The following is a 13,406-nucleotide window of genomic DNA, read 5'->3' as shown; positions in this document are numbered from 1 at the left end:
TTTTTTTTAATATGTATTTTTTTAGTTGAAGTTGGACACAATGCCTTCATTTTTACTTCTGTTTTTATGTGGTGCTGAGGATTGAACCCAGGCCCTTGCACGTGTGAGGTGAGTGCTCTACCGCTGACCCACCACCCCAGCCCCCCACCTCATGGGTCTTAAAAGACCTAAAGCACATGACATAGTCAGCACTGTTGATGAACACAATAAATGTCCATAAATATCATTTGCAATTTAAAAAACATTCTACTATTGAGAAGAGGTATCACTGTGCAAAGCACCATCATAAAGATAGCAGGTTTACCAAATAAACTCCAGAGAAGAAGTCTGTGTCAAGAGAGAAAAGGTTCAAATTTAATCCTTGAGACTGACAGGACCATAAACATTAATATCATCACTTGGATTCAAAGTCCAGCTTCAAGGGAACAAGGATTACTCTGGCAGTTCTTGGACCAGGAAGCCTTAAGAATGTCAACAGATGACTATAGGGCTGGGTAGGAAAGAGAGGTGCCAGAGCAGGACACAGGACTACCCGTGGGGACGCATCTCACTCACACCCTAGCTTGAGGTGATGGAGTCACTGGCTCACCTAACCCCAACTCACTTCCTTCCTCCCGCTCTCTGATCCCTCCTCCAGCTGCAGGCAGGGCATCAGAGGCCCACTGGCTGTTCTCTGTCTCTCCCAGGATGGACTCCAGGTCTACGTCCTCCAGGATGCTCCCCTCAGAAGACAGCAGTTTATCCAAGCCAAATTTCAGTATGTCACTCAACTTGAATGAAGAAAATGAGAGATCCAGTTAGTTCTCATGAAAACACAGATGAGGATGTGTGACTTGCTAAGTGTCTAAATGACACCAGGTAATTCTTTCCCTGATGGACTTTCTTCTCTTCCATCACAAATGACACCTGCCAGGCTGTTTTGGAGTTGGATGAGGAATAAGCAGAGAGGTGATAAATGATGATCAGAGATGTTGACTTTGACAATTATTTACAATACCAAAAAAATTTTTTGGCCTCCAATTTTTTTGAGGAGTGGGGGCAGATAAAATGATTCCCAGCATCTTCTATAGCACTTCTCACCAGCAATTTTTACAGGCACTTCCAGCAGTCCCCAGAGAAGTCAGAGACCCTGTTGGCTACCTTCTTACCTCTCCCACTGCCAAACTCTTATAAAGAAAAGGTGCCACTGAATACCTCATCTCACCATGAGCTGCCACCTGTCCTTGCCAAGCCGCTTTGCTACTACAGTGCTTTATGGGACCCACTTTGGCAAAACCATAACCACCCTGATCACCAGACCCAAAAGCCCTTTCTCAATTTCAATCTCCCTGGATAGTCCTGCGGCACTCCCCATCCTGCCCTCTTGCTCCACCTAGGGGATATACTCAGCCTACTTCCTACGGCTATAGGAACCAGAATCTTAGATAGTGTTACCTGGCTTTCATTTGCTACTTGCAACTCTCCACCTCCCTAAGTACTATCTCTTAGGAATTCTGAACCAATTGGGATCCACATCATGGGACTTCATTTTCATTTTGCCCTTTTAGATTTGGTTAGTTATCTCTATATTGCCTATTCTGTAACTTGGAAACTTTAGCTTGAAAATACCCAAGATAAAAACTATGACAAAAACTAAGCAAAACCATAACTGTTATATTTATATTTAACCTTGGTGTACATATATATATATATGTATGTGTATATATATATAAAACCAAGCCAAATGGCTTTGGCATTTAGTACCCAAAACAGAAGAAAGCCAAGTATTTATGATGAGGCTCAGTCCATACTGGGACCCTTCACTCGTCCACTCCTTGGACTATGTCTCCTGGCTTCCCTCGCTACTGCTCACTCACAACGTGTCTTTAAGGAACTACCCATTTTTTAAATGAAAACCACTTTATTATAGTAACTAAGAGCATGTAGTTGGAAGTTAAAGAGTGCTCGGATTAGAGTCATGAATCTGATGTTTGGAAAATTTCTTAAGATGGAGGTAAAGACAACGTCTATCTCTTTTTTTGTTATTCTTCTTCTGAAACAACTGGAAAAAGTGCACGTCACACAATGCTTAGCACACAGTAAGCATTCAATAAGTGTTCACCGCATCTTTATCTGTTCTCTGTTTCTGTTGTGTTCTCCTTCTAAGACAAGGAACCTGCTCTCCTTTTTCAGGACTTCACTGCTCTATACTGCTTAGATTTATCAAACCAGAACCACGTCTTTTACTATTAGATTCTTTTAATAACTTAAAAAAATGTCCTGCTGTATTTTGAGACAAGGCAGTGAGTTATCACCCTTGTTCCTGGCAACCATAAATAACTCACAGTCTGGTGGGGAGGAAAGAATCAAGACAGAACCAGAGTATGATTTCTTGCCATGGCTTGTGCAGGAAGTCCCACCGAGGTCCTCTCCACCAGCCCATAGTTTGTACTGGCCCCAAGATCTGGTCCCATGGCAGAGTTTGTGCCTGTGCATTTCACAATGATGTGCTAGCAGCCAATGTCATAGAGAAACCCCTGACTGAATGCCTGGAGCTCCCTCCACTGGGGAAGCATCGAGCATCTGAGAATTTGTCTCCTCTAACTCCTGACACCTGTGCCTTCACAACAGCCCATGATGAGCTCCTCTCCCAAGATCCTGTGAAGAAGTGTATTTAGACACCTACAGTGTACATGCACCTCTCTCTCAAGCTTTCACCTTCCATTTGAAATTGCCTCTTCAATAGTGTGAAAATAAAATGCACAGCCTGCCCAGCCACCATGACAGATGAGCATGCAGAAGACTCAAAACACAAAAGGCCAAAGACTCCAGTTACTCTCTAAGATAAACAAAAGTCAAGCAAACAAACAAAACCTAGAGTTCTTCTTTCAGGTTCTAGTACCCCCAAATCTGTGAACCTTTCCTGCAGGTCAGTGACTCCCTAACAAAAACAGCACCTTCCCTGTCTGCAATGCTGATGTGTAAAGATACAGATGTGAGAAAACTGCCATTTTTAAACTCATGCTTGGGCTAGTTGTAAATTTGATGATTCTGCTTGTAATACTGTGTAATTTTTTCCCTTTCACATACCTCTTAAATTTTTTGTTTGATAAGCTGATCCTTTTAAAGCCTGGTTTTTCTTGCAAACTTTTCTAATTCCTTTCTTTTCTGAGTCTCCTTCTAACAATAATGTATATTGATTTTTACTACAAACTCTGTTGACTAAAGCCTACATTATCTTCATCCTTCTAATTTCTATCCCTATCTTCCTACTTTCTACTCTCATCTTTCAGGCTTAAAGCCATCTTTGAACTTGCTCTCTCTCACTGCCTGCCTCAAAACAAGAGCCAACTCCTGTCATTTCTCTGCAGTTTCCTACAGCAGATCTTCCCACAGCTACTACCTTTTCTCAGACATTTATTACTCTCTTCATGCCTGAATCATACTAGATACTAGGGGTTGATCTCTCTGCATCTAATCCCTCAAAACGACCTGGGGTATATTATAATATAGGTTCAATTTTATCTCAAAGGCTGCTGCTAAGGAATAACTCCAAACCTCTTACCAAAAGAGAGCTCTCTAGGATATTCTAAGACAGCATTTGACTCCCATCTAATTTTTCCTTCTTCAACAAATTAACTCTAGTGCTTTCATCCCTATATCCTATGGCATAATTTTGAATTCCTAATCTTGTTCACTCATCTCTGAGTATGGAATGAGTACTGTAAGTCACTACTCAAAGGGTCTGGGATTAAGGAGGAGGTATGAAACTAATCATCACTGATTTAAAGAAAAAAAAGAACTTAAACAAATTCTCTCTGAGGTAACTCGTGGCACACTCATCTTTAGAAGCCATGAAGAGATTAGATCCATGATGTTCAGTTACATGCTCAAAGTCATACATCCAATAAGGGATAAGATGTGAATTTCAATCCAAGTTAGATGGTTCAAAGCTCATTTTCTTTATTCTATTTTCTCTGCCTTTAAATGCCACCCTCATTTTTAGCTTGTATGGCACCTTGCATGTAGTTAGGTACTGAGAGGGTAAGAATTAGGCCAATGAAAAAATGGGTAATTTGCAACAATGGGTGGTTAATGCTGGTCCTTTTTATTTGCATTCTCATCCACAGAGAGTACTAGTTATAAATCATGAGACTCTAAAAAGAATACATTTTACCTGGAGGTCAGGATCAGCCAAAGGTTTCTGGGCTCCCAGAGTAAAATGGTCTCTTTCTATGATTGTGTTGGTGAGCTGCAGTTTGGAGGCTGCTTTCCTATAAACTATTTCTTCCACAGTGTCTCGGCCAATCAGCCGGATCACTTTCCCAGCCCTGTACTGGAGTCAAATGAGAGCAGTGTTAGGAGTCTGCAAAGCTGGGGAAAAAAGCATGCCAGGAAAATACACCCAAAAGGAAGCAGAACCAAATGCCACATTGAGGGAAAAAGGAAAAAGACACTGCTCATTGGGACCTGAGCATTTGTTAGAGAAATCTGGCCTCAACTTCTTCCTGAACTTTTCCCCAAAAGAGGAAGAGGAAGGAAGACGAAGTGACCACTATTGGGCCTTCATCTGTAGCCAGGATAACCCCTGGCAGGCATGTTACCTCAAGTCAAAGGGTAGCTGAACACAACTTTGTTTCCTCTTTGTGGTACTGGGAACCCAACCCAGGGGAGCTTTACCATGAAGTTATAATCCTAGCCTTAAAAAAAAAAAAAGTTTTGAGACAGGGTTTAGGTAAGTTGCAAGGTTGGCTTTAAACTTGATCTTCCTGCTTGTCTCCCATGCTGATAATGATTACAGGCATGTGCACCCACTGGCTTTAACTTCATTTTTAAACTGAATTAGGATCTAATGTGAGAAACATGAACTAAATAAATTCTAAGTTTCTTCTAATCATTTTGGAATTTAACTGTTCTTTTCAACAAAGTGAGTCTGAACTGATCATGTGACCACTGATCCCCCAACATGACTCTACAAGCCAGCAGCACAACGGGGTTCAAACCCAGTGGTCTCTAACTCCAACGTGGCACTGTTGTCAGGACTACACGGTCCACCTTCCTCCCCAATCCACAGCTGCAAGCCAACAGAGCAGAAAGGTGCCAATGTCTAACTCACTTGTTCTGGCCAATTTGGTGAGCTCTGGCAGCTGCCCGCAAGTCATTTTGAGGATTAAAATCACTGTCAAAAAAAATAACAGTATCTGCTGCTTTTAAGTTCATGCCAACTCCACCTGAAAACCATAAAAAAAAAGGAACATGATGAGCAACACACAAATAGGGAACTAGAAAATACACAAGGCAGGACTAGGTCCTAGTGAAAATCAGAAATCAGTCCAACTGACTGGTTTCATCCTTCAAACTGACATTTCTGCCCCAGACTTCAGGTTTGACCACCCTACAGTGGTCAAAAGTGCTACCTCACCTTCCATTGCATGAACTGGGAAAATTTAATTATCAAATATAACAGAATGAGAGGTAAGCAGAAGAAAAGGATGCTTAAGTTAATTGCGTGAAGACATTTAATATTTGTTTGAAAACCTTGATTGGATTTTGCTTCAAACAGTCTGTGAATAAGGACACAAGTTCTTTCAGAAAACAGCTCCAAAAATAAGAGGTCTGGGGGCTGCAGTTGTAGCTCAGTGATAGAACACAAGTGATAGAACACGTGAGGCACTGGGTTCCTTCCTCATCACCACATAAAAATAAATAAAATAAAGGTATCATCTGTTATGGTTTAGATGTGGTGTCCTCCAAAAGCTCACATGTGAGACAATGCAAGAAGGTTTGGAGGAGAAATGACTGGGATATGGCTTTAACCTAATCAGTGAATGAATCCCTAATGGGATTAACTGAGTGGTAACTGGGGCAGGTGGGTGTGGCTGGAGGAACGGGTTCATCAGGCACATGGCTAAGGGGTATATATTTTGTATCTGGACAGTGGAGTCTCTCTCTCTCTGCTTTCTGATCATGATGTGAGCTGCTACCCTCAGTCACACACTCCTGCCATGATGCTGCCTCCCCTGGAGCTCCAAGGAATGGAGTCGGCCTTCTATGGACTAAGACCTCTGAAACCATGAGCCCTCCAATAAACATTCCTCCTCCACAGTTGGTTCTGGTCACAGAGGTGAAAAAGCTGACTAAAACAGTGCCCATCTACAACTAAAAATGTATCTTAAAACAATGAGAGGTCTGCAGTGGGCAGTAAGAAACACACATGACCACACTTGCAGCTTCAACAAGGTAGGAAGACCTGACGCTAGCTATGATTAGAGCAGAGGATACCTGCCTCTGAGTGGAGAAAACCTGAGAGTGTCTTCCTGTACTGGTTTCCACACTAATCAAAGAAGATGTCATAAAATCAGTTCAAGACAAGAACACTCAATGCAACAACTCTCTGCTCTTTCTCCAATGGTGCAGGAAAAGGCCAAAAGAGCACTTTGGGTTCAGGAATTTAGAGTACTAAGAAGCAAACTACAGGCTTCTCTTTGATAAATGTGGAAACTGTACAGAACACACTCTAGCCACGGTCGTTGGAGCTCATTGCTAAAACAGGCCTAAAAGGGCTTGTTCCAAGAACTGAATGAAGGGTTCCTTTCCACAAGGACTACTAACTCCCGGCTGGATGTAAGACAAGCCAGGCAGGAACATTCTCATTGAAGTCTTCCTATAAAATCAAAGTTGGAATAAAGAAATACTAATGACTGAATACGGAGAAAGGCTAAGTTATACCCAATAATAAGAGCTACACTTCTACTTTACTACTGCCAAGCACTGCTCATGGCACTTTACATGCATTGACTCTTTTAACTATCACAACAACCCTATGTCCTTGCTAGCACTATTCTCATTTTGCAGATGCTGAAATGGAAACAGCTAGATTAAGGGATTTATTTGAAGTTGCACCACTAGAAGATAAAACAGTCAGGATTCCATCCCATATTCCAGAATCTGAGGTCATTACTCCTGGGACAGAGACAGGGTCTCACAGTGTTGCCCAGGCCGGCCTTGAACTCCTGGGCTCAAGTCATCCTCCTGCTTCAGCCTCCTGAGTAGCTGGGACTGTAGGCATGCACTACTGTGCCAGGCTCCACAACCTTTTTATCCACTGTGTGCTAACTATCGAGGCAGTCATCTCATTTGAAAATGTGTTTGTGTTCCATAAGAATTATCTTTCTTGGGCTGGGGATGTGGCTCAAGCACAATTCACAATAACTGAACTATGAAGCCAATCTAGATGCTCTTCAGTGGATGAATGGGTAAAAGAAATGTGTCACGTATACACAATGGAATTTTACTCATCAATAAAAGAGAATAAAATCATGGCATTTGCAGGTAAATGTATGGCGTTGGAGAACATAATGCTAAGTGAAGTTAGCAAATCCCAAAACAACAAATGCTGAATATTCTCTCTGATATAAGGAGGCTAACTGATAGAGGGGTAGGGATGGGAAACATGGGAGGAATAGATGAAATCTAGATAGGGCAGAGGGGTGGGAGGAAAAAGAAGGGTAAGGGGACTAGCAAGGATGTTGGAATGTGATAGACATTATCCAAAGTAAATATATGAAGACACGAACTGGTGTCAACATAATTTATATACAACCAGAGATATGAAAATATGTGCTGTATATGTGTCATAAAAATTGTAATGCATTCTGCTGTCATTAATTTTTTTAAAAATCAATTTAAAAAACACTGGCAAAAAAGAAACAGAAAATGCAAAAAATAAAAATGAAAGAAAGAAAAAAAGAAATGAGAGAGTATATGCTAAAATCCAAAACCAAAACTAACAATAAAACCCCAGAATGCTTCCAGTAATCATACTGTAGAAGTATTGCAATTTTATTCTTTGACTGATATGTATTATGGGACAAAAGAAATGAGCATTTATGAGACATGAAAATTAAATTATTCCCTCTATGCTTCCAAACCAGAGTTATCAATATGGAAGAAACAGTATGCAAAAAAAATAAAGATGATAAATAGAAGCTCTACTCTCAATTAAGTATCAATATACACATGGAAGTATAAAGTTCATAAGCATGTATGTATATACACACATAAAATATATACACACATATAAAGACATGATAAATATGTAAAATATATACATATATACATATAAAGATATAATAAGTAAATACTTATATATACACATATTAAAGTATATCCTCAAATCCTCCCATCCCCCTCCAGTCTCTCCCAGGTCCAGTGGAACTGAGGGGTCCCTGAGTGCTGAAAGAAGGATGTAGTAATCACTGTGACCCAGCATGCCTGGTGCAGTCAGCCAATGACAGCACCTCCTAGCACCCTGGTGAGTGGTGCTGGTAGGTGGGTGAGAGGCCATAGGTCAGAATGGCCACTCCCCCCTGTAGACCTATGCTCCACTTCCAGTGGCTGAGAAAGTGAGTGTTGCATTTGTTAAAAATAATGTGTCTCTGGGCATTGGTCCCTAGATCCTCCCTCATACCATGGCAGGTGAACTGGTGCTTGTCTTGTATCTTCCTCTGATGTGGCTGGGACAGGAAGCTCCTTGCTTGCCTGCACAGGGTGAGTCAGAGTGCTGTCCGTCCACCCGTCTGTGACATGGGCAGATTACTGGAGAGTGACCAGAATGCAATATTTCTCTTTGTGTATTTATATAATCTAATATAGAAGAGTATTTTAAAGCCACAATTAAATATCAAACTTTTTTCACTAAAATATATTTCTTCTTATACACATCAAATTTTGTCTCTTGTTATTATTATCCCATAGATTTCTTGTGTGCTATATAAGCATTATGAACCTTCGTAGATTATTTTCACTTATATATCTTTTGCTAGTATATGCAAACAATTCATGCTAAGGTTTTATTAACATTGAAGTGAATTATATCTGATCAATATATTAGTTTTCTTTGGGGATGCACTTAAGTAATTTTAAATGATACAGAAAATTAAACTCACACTGCCCTTAACATAACACTTTCTCTTCTGTTATTTAGTAAAAATGGATCACAAAACTGTTAAATTTGTGCTGTTCTGCTGACAGTAAAACTTAATGAATGCCTGTATGCTATCAAGTGCAAGTTAAAAGAGTAGAGCTAAAGAAATTTTTTTATTGTATGTGAAATGTGAGTATTTTAGAAAGCGAATTGGCTAAAAGCAATTTAATGAGGTACCTTCTAAATTGAGGTGATAAGAAGGCTTTGTAGTGCTGCAGTCCGGCTGGGTAAAATAACCGGGAGGTGATAAACAACTTGAAGGTTGAAGCAGGAACTGCTTTATTGAGGAGAAACTCAGAGGGAACTGAGCACGAACTCAAGGTAGTGGGTACCCAAGGTAGCAGGCACCACTTTATTGCGGAACAGCAGAGGAATATATACCTAACTGATTACACACAGCTTGACTCAATTAGCATTATCTAGATACAGCAGTCAGCCAATAAGGAATCCTTATCATCTTAATGGCTCAGTGGCCTTGCCTCACAAACCACTCCTCCTGGCAAACTGCCAGATGCCATCTTGACTTGATTTGTGGTCCCCAACATTGTAGAAGTTGTGAGAAAGCAATTTAGATGTTCCTGATGATGTCTAAGAGGCCTGGGTGCCTAGAATCAATCTAAATCTGAAACTACTTCAAGGATATTGAATAGGAACACTGTGTCCTGTAACATTTTTGTATTTATCTTTGCTTGTTGATCTGCAATCACTCTTAAGACATTAACTATTTATTGTACTGTTCCATTTAAAGAGTCAGAGAATGAAGACATAAATCTCCAAAGACCAAAGTGATGTTCCTGAACAGGAAGTTTCTCTATGTGTCCTATATCCATGACTACTTTTTAATTTTTCATTATATTTCAACTATAATTGGAAAAACTCTCATATTACTTTCAGGTCTATATTCATTAAGTTTTCACTTATCTTTTGAATGTCCCAACTTCAAGAGATAAGTCAAAACTAATAAAAATAATTTATTATTTACCAAAGACATATTTAGCCTAAACTTCTACGATAAATATGTATTTGGTAAATAATAAATTAAAACACCTCATTATGTATAAAGCCATAAATAACTTTCTGCATCATTTATTATTTACTACCAGCAAGACATCTGTTAAGAGTTTACACACATTATCTAATTTAACCCCTATGGTTCCTAATAGGCTCCATTTAAAGATGCTCAAAGATCCCTGACTTTTCCAAGTTTTGAAATATTAATGGAGAAAATGGGCATTTTAACCCAGTTCTTCTCAGGCTGAAAACCAAATATATTATTGTTTAAAATATTAAATACAAAATCATAACTGTGTGAAAAATTTAATGAGACAATTTTTAATTTTACATTGAATTGGCTTTATGTAGAAAAGGCTAACGTAAGAAAAGGTAATGAGAGATTTGACTGCAAAATTATTTTAAATGACTTCACAAAAAAAGAATCCATAAATTGCAGATAAAATTAGTATTATATCTATCAAATAGTAAAAATTTACATGAAAAAGTGATATTATCAATTGAAAAAAAAATAATGCTTCTACAATTAGGAAGAGACAGGGCACATACCTTACTAAATAAGAAATACAGAGGCAGCATTAACATATAAGAAATGCTGAAATACATACTAAATAATATGTAAAATTTTTAAGGTGAAAAATCATTTTAGAATTTGGAGATGGGCAAGATTTTTCTAAAAAATCTAAAAATATTTGTAAAAGAAAAAAATTGCTTTGAAAGAAAGAAAAGGGAATTCCAGGTTTTAAATATGTTGAAAGGAAGAGAGAAAAAAAGGAAAAGGAAGAGTAATCAATATGAAAATCACTCAAATCAGTCAATGCAATGAAAAACCAAAAAAAAAAAAAAAAACCCAAATAAAAAACACCAATGTGCAACAGAATGATCAAATTTACTGGATTTAAAGTCCACTACTTATGGTGAAAAAAGATAAATTTATTACCACCATATATTACAAAGGTAATATATTACCTTAGATTAGAAAAATGAAGAACAGTGTTACTTTATTAGATAATATACAACTTATGCAAATGCCTGGAATTTTATTGAGTTTGAAGCTGAGAATTAAACCAAGTGTCACAAAGAGATTAATAGATTATCTCTTAGTGATAACATTTTTTTAAAATTTTTTGCCTACTAAGAGTTGTTTCAGAGTAATGTCTTTATTGTTTCCACAATTAAATAGCTGAAAACAACTGTGTTGTAAAAGATGGAGGACAATGGGAAAAGTTTAAGCTGCATTTGGACTAATCAAAGAGCAAATTAATGTATTTTCTGATTTTAAAAAATACTAAAAAATATGAACACCTTTTAGCTCATGAATATTCTTCCAAAATATAACAAGTATCATATATATATATATATATATATATATATATATATATATATATATATCTACTTATATATGAAGATTACTGTGACATTTTTTATAGCATCTGAAAATTGGGTGTAGATTCTACAAGTCTATATAAAGGAATGGATTTAATTTTAGCATATCCATTATGTGAAAAAAAATTATTAACTTAAAATTATGATGCCAATTTATTTACTCTAATAATAGGTATAAAAAGGTAATAAAGTTGAAAAACACATGTTTGATCCTGGTTTTGAAAAATGCTAATCCAGTAGTAATGATTCATAAGATTATACAGAAAATATTAGCCATAATCAAGATAATTCTTTTTTATTTTACACTGAACTTTATGAACATAAAAAATTGACATCCTATTCCTAAAGTATTGTTAGATGTTTGACAATAGGTAGAAATAACACAAAATCAGAGAATGAGTACTAATGCTAAAATTTAACCTACAACTTTATTTCCACCTATGTGAATAATGAAACACATTATTTTTAAGTGTTCCTCATTCTTTGGTCATTTGAAAATGTAAGGCTGTATATGAATATACTTTGAACATGAAATAATATTTATAAAATTACTTTTTTTCAGAATAAAGTTTTAGAACCCCTAAATTTTCTTATGCTTCATAAAAGCACTATTGTGGTTCTTACCAGGCCAATAATAATAACACTAATAATAAAAAATTTTTCAAGGCTGAGATTTCCCTTTCATGCTCAGAAGATAAACAGACAATTGGCACCAAATTATAGATTTGGGACAAACAAAACCTTGATCCGTCAGTACAAGTAGAGAAAGTGAAGCTCAAGTGCTACAAAAGGATTTGATAGTACAACAGTTTGTTTCTTTGTTTGTTTTGGTACCAGTGATTGAACTCAGAGGCCCTGGACTACTGAGCCACATCCCAGCTCTATTTTGCATTTTTTAGATATTTTTTAGTTGTTGATGGACCTTTATTTATTATTTATTTATATGTGGTGCTGAGAATAAAACACAGGGCCTCACACATGCTAGGCAAACACTATATTATGAGCCACAACCCCAGCCCTCATATTTTGTATTCTTATTTAGAGATGGTCTCACTGAGTTGCCTAGCGCCTTGCTGTTGCTAAGGCTGCCTTTGAACTCATGCGCCTCTAAGCCACTGGGATTACAGTTGTGCACCACCGTGCCTGGCTGATAGCACAACAATTTATTAAAGCAGAAGCATCTTCTGTGAATTTATTGGACAGCTTCTGCTAACACCCTTTCAAGTGCAATCATGGGTTTCTTTCATTCTAACTGATGACTGATTCCTTTCTCTTCTTCTGTCCAGATAACTTTAAGCTCCTCATCTTTATTGAATCTAACTTAGAAAACAAATGTGTTGTATTCTAACATCAAATATGAAACACATTTTTGTAATAGAATATTGTTGTCTTTGATTTTCCATATTATATCCCTAAAATCACAGACACTTCGAAAAGACATTACATTGTGTTTTATGAACATTCCAAATAATAAGTAGCTAAGATAAATATTTTCTGAACTCTGAATGTTAAAATCTGGTACTTCTTTATATTCTCATATTCTAAAATAGCTACTATTACTTCTTTGTATTTTCATATTCTAAAATAGCTAATATGATGGGCATAGGTGTTCAAACTGGAGAGATTGAGTAGGGGTTGAAAATTGTTCGCCTTGGTTTCTTCTACTTTAATTATCATTTTTAGTTGAGTTCCCCTTAATTTTATGTTGGAATACTATAATAATATTCTGACTCTCCTGTGTGTGTGTGTGTGTGTGTGTGTGTATTTTTCAATTTACTCTTTAAGCTCATATGTCTGATATCAGCACCTCCCTATATAAGCACCGTAACTGTTCCCAGTAAAAAGCAAAAGCAGACACACTTTAAATTTTGCATCTACAATTTACCCCTTTCCCTCAAATGTTACTTTCAATACATCATCATTTTGTTGTTAACAAGTTAAATATTCTCCAATTCTCCTTCTTCTATCCTCTTTGTTATTACCACAAATCAGTGTTCTGGGGTGGGAGACTCCCCTGAGAACATCTGAAAATGCCTAAAGATAT

General features: G+C 37.5%; 1 protein-coding gene across 3 annotated transcripts in view; it reads right to left on the bottom strand.

Annotated features, from left to right (window-relative positions):
* The window catches only part of LOC144252855 (ubiquitin-conjugating enzyme E2 E3-like), a 57,338-nt gene that overhangs the window by 26,172 nt on the left and 17,760 nt on the right, over positions 1 to 13,406 (bottom strand). The window contains exons 6-8 of one of the 3 annotated variants that reach the window (XM_077794932.1): positions 5,096 to 5,210; positions 4,157 to 4,315; positions 605 to 770 (exon numbers count right to left, since the gene is read on the bottom strand). In XM_077794932.1, the coding sequence (XP_077651058.1) occupies positions 4,297 to 4,315; positions 5,096 to 5,210 (134 nt within the window). In that variant the 3' untranslated portion in view covers positions 605 to 770; positions 4,157 to 4,296. The remainder of the gene's footprint in view (positions 1 to 604; positions 771 to 4,156; positions 4,316 to 5,095; positions 5,211 to 13,406) is intronic. The other 2 variants (XM_077794933.1, XM_077794931.1) reach the window with 2 other exon arrangements.

Source organism: Urocitellus parryii, unplaced genomic scaffold (genome assembly GCF_045843805.1).
Source record: "Urocitellus parryii isolate mUroPar1 unplaced genomic scaffold, mUroPar1.hap1 Scaffold_61, whole genome shotgun sequence".
NCBI classification, from domain to species: Eukaryota; Metazoa; Chordata; class Mammalia; order Rodentia; family Sciuridae; genus Urocitellus; species Urocitellus parryii.
This window is presented reverse-complemented; position numbering and strand designations above follow the sequence as displayed.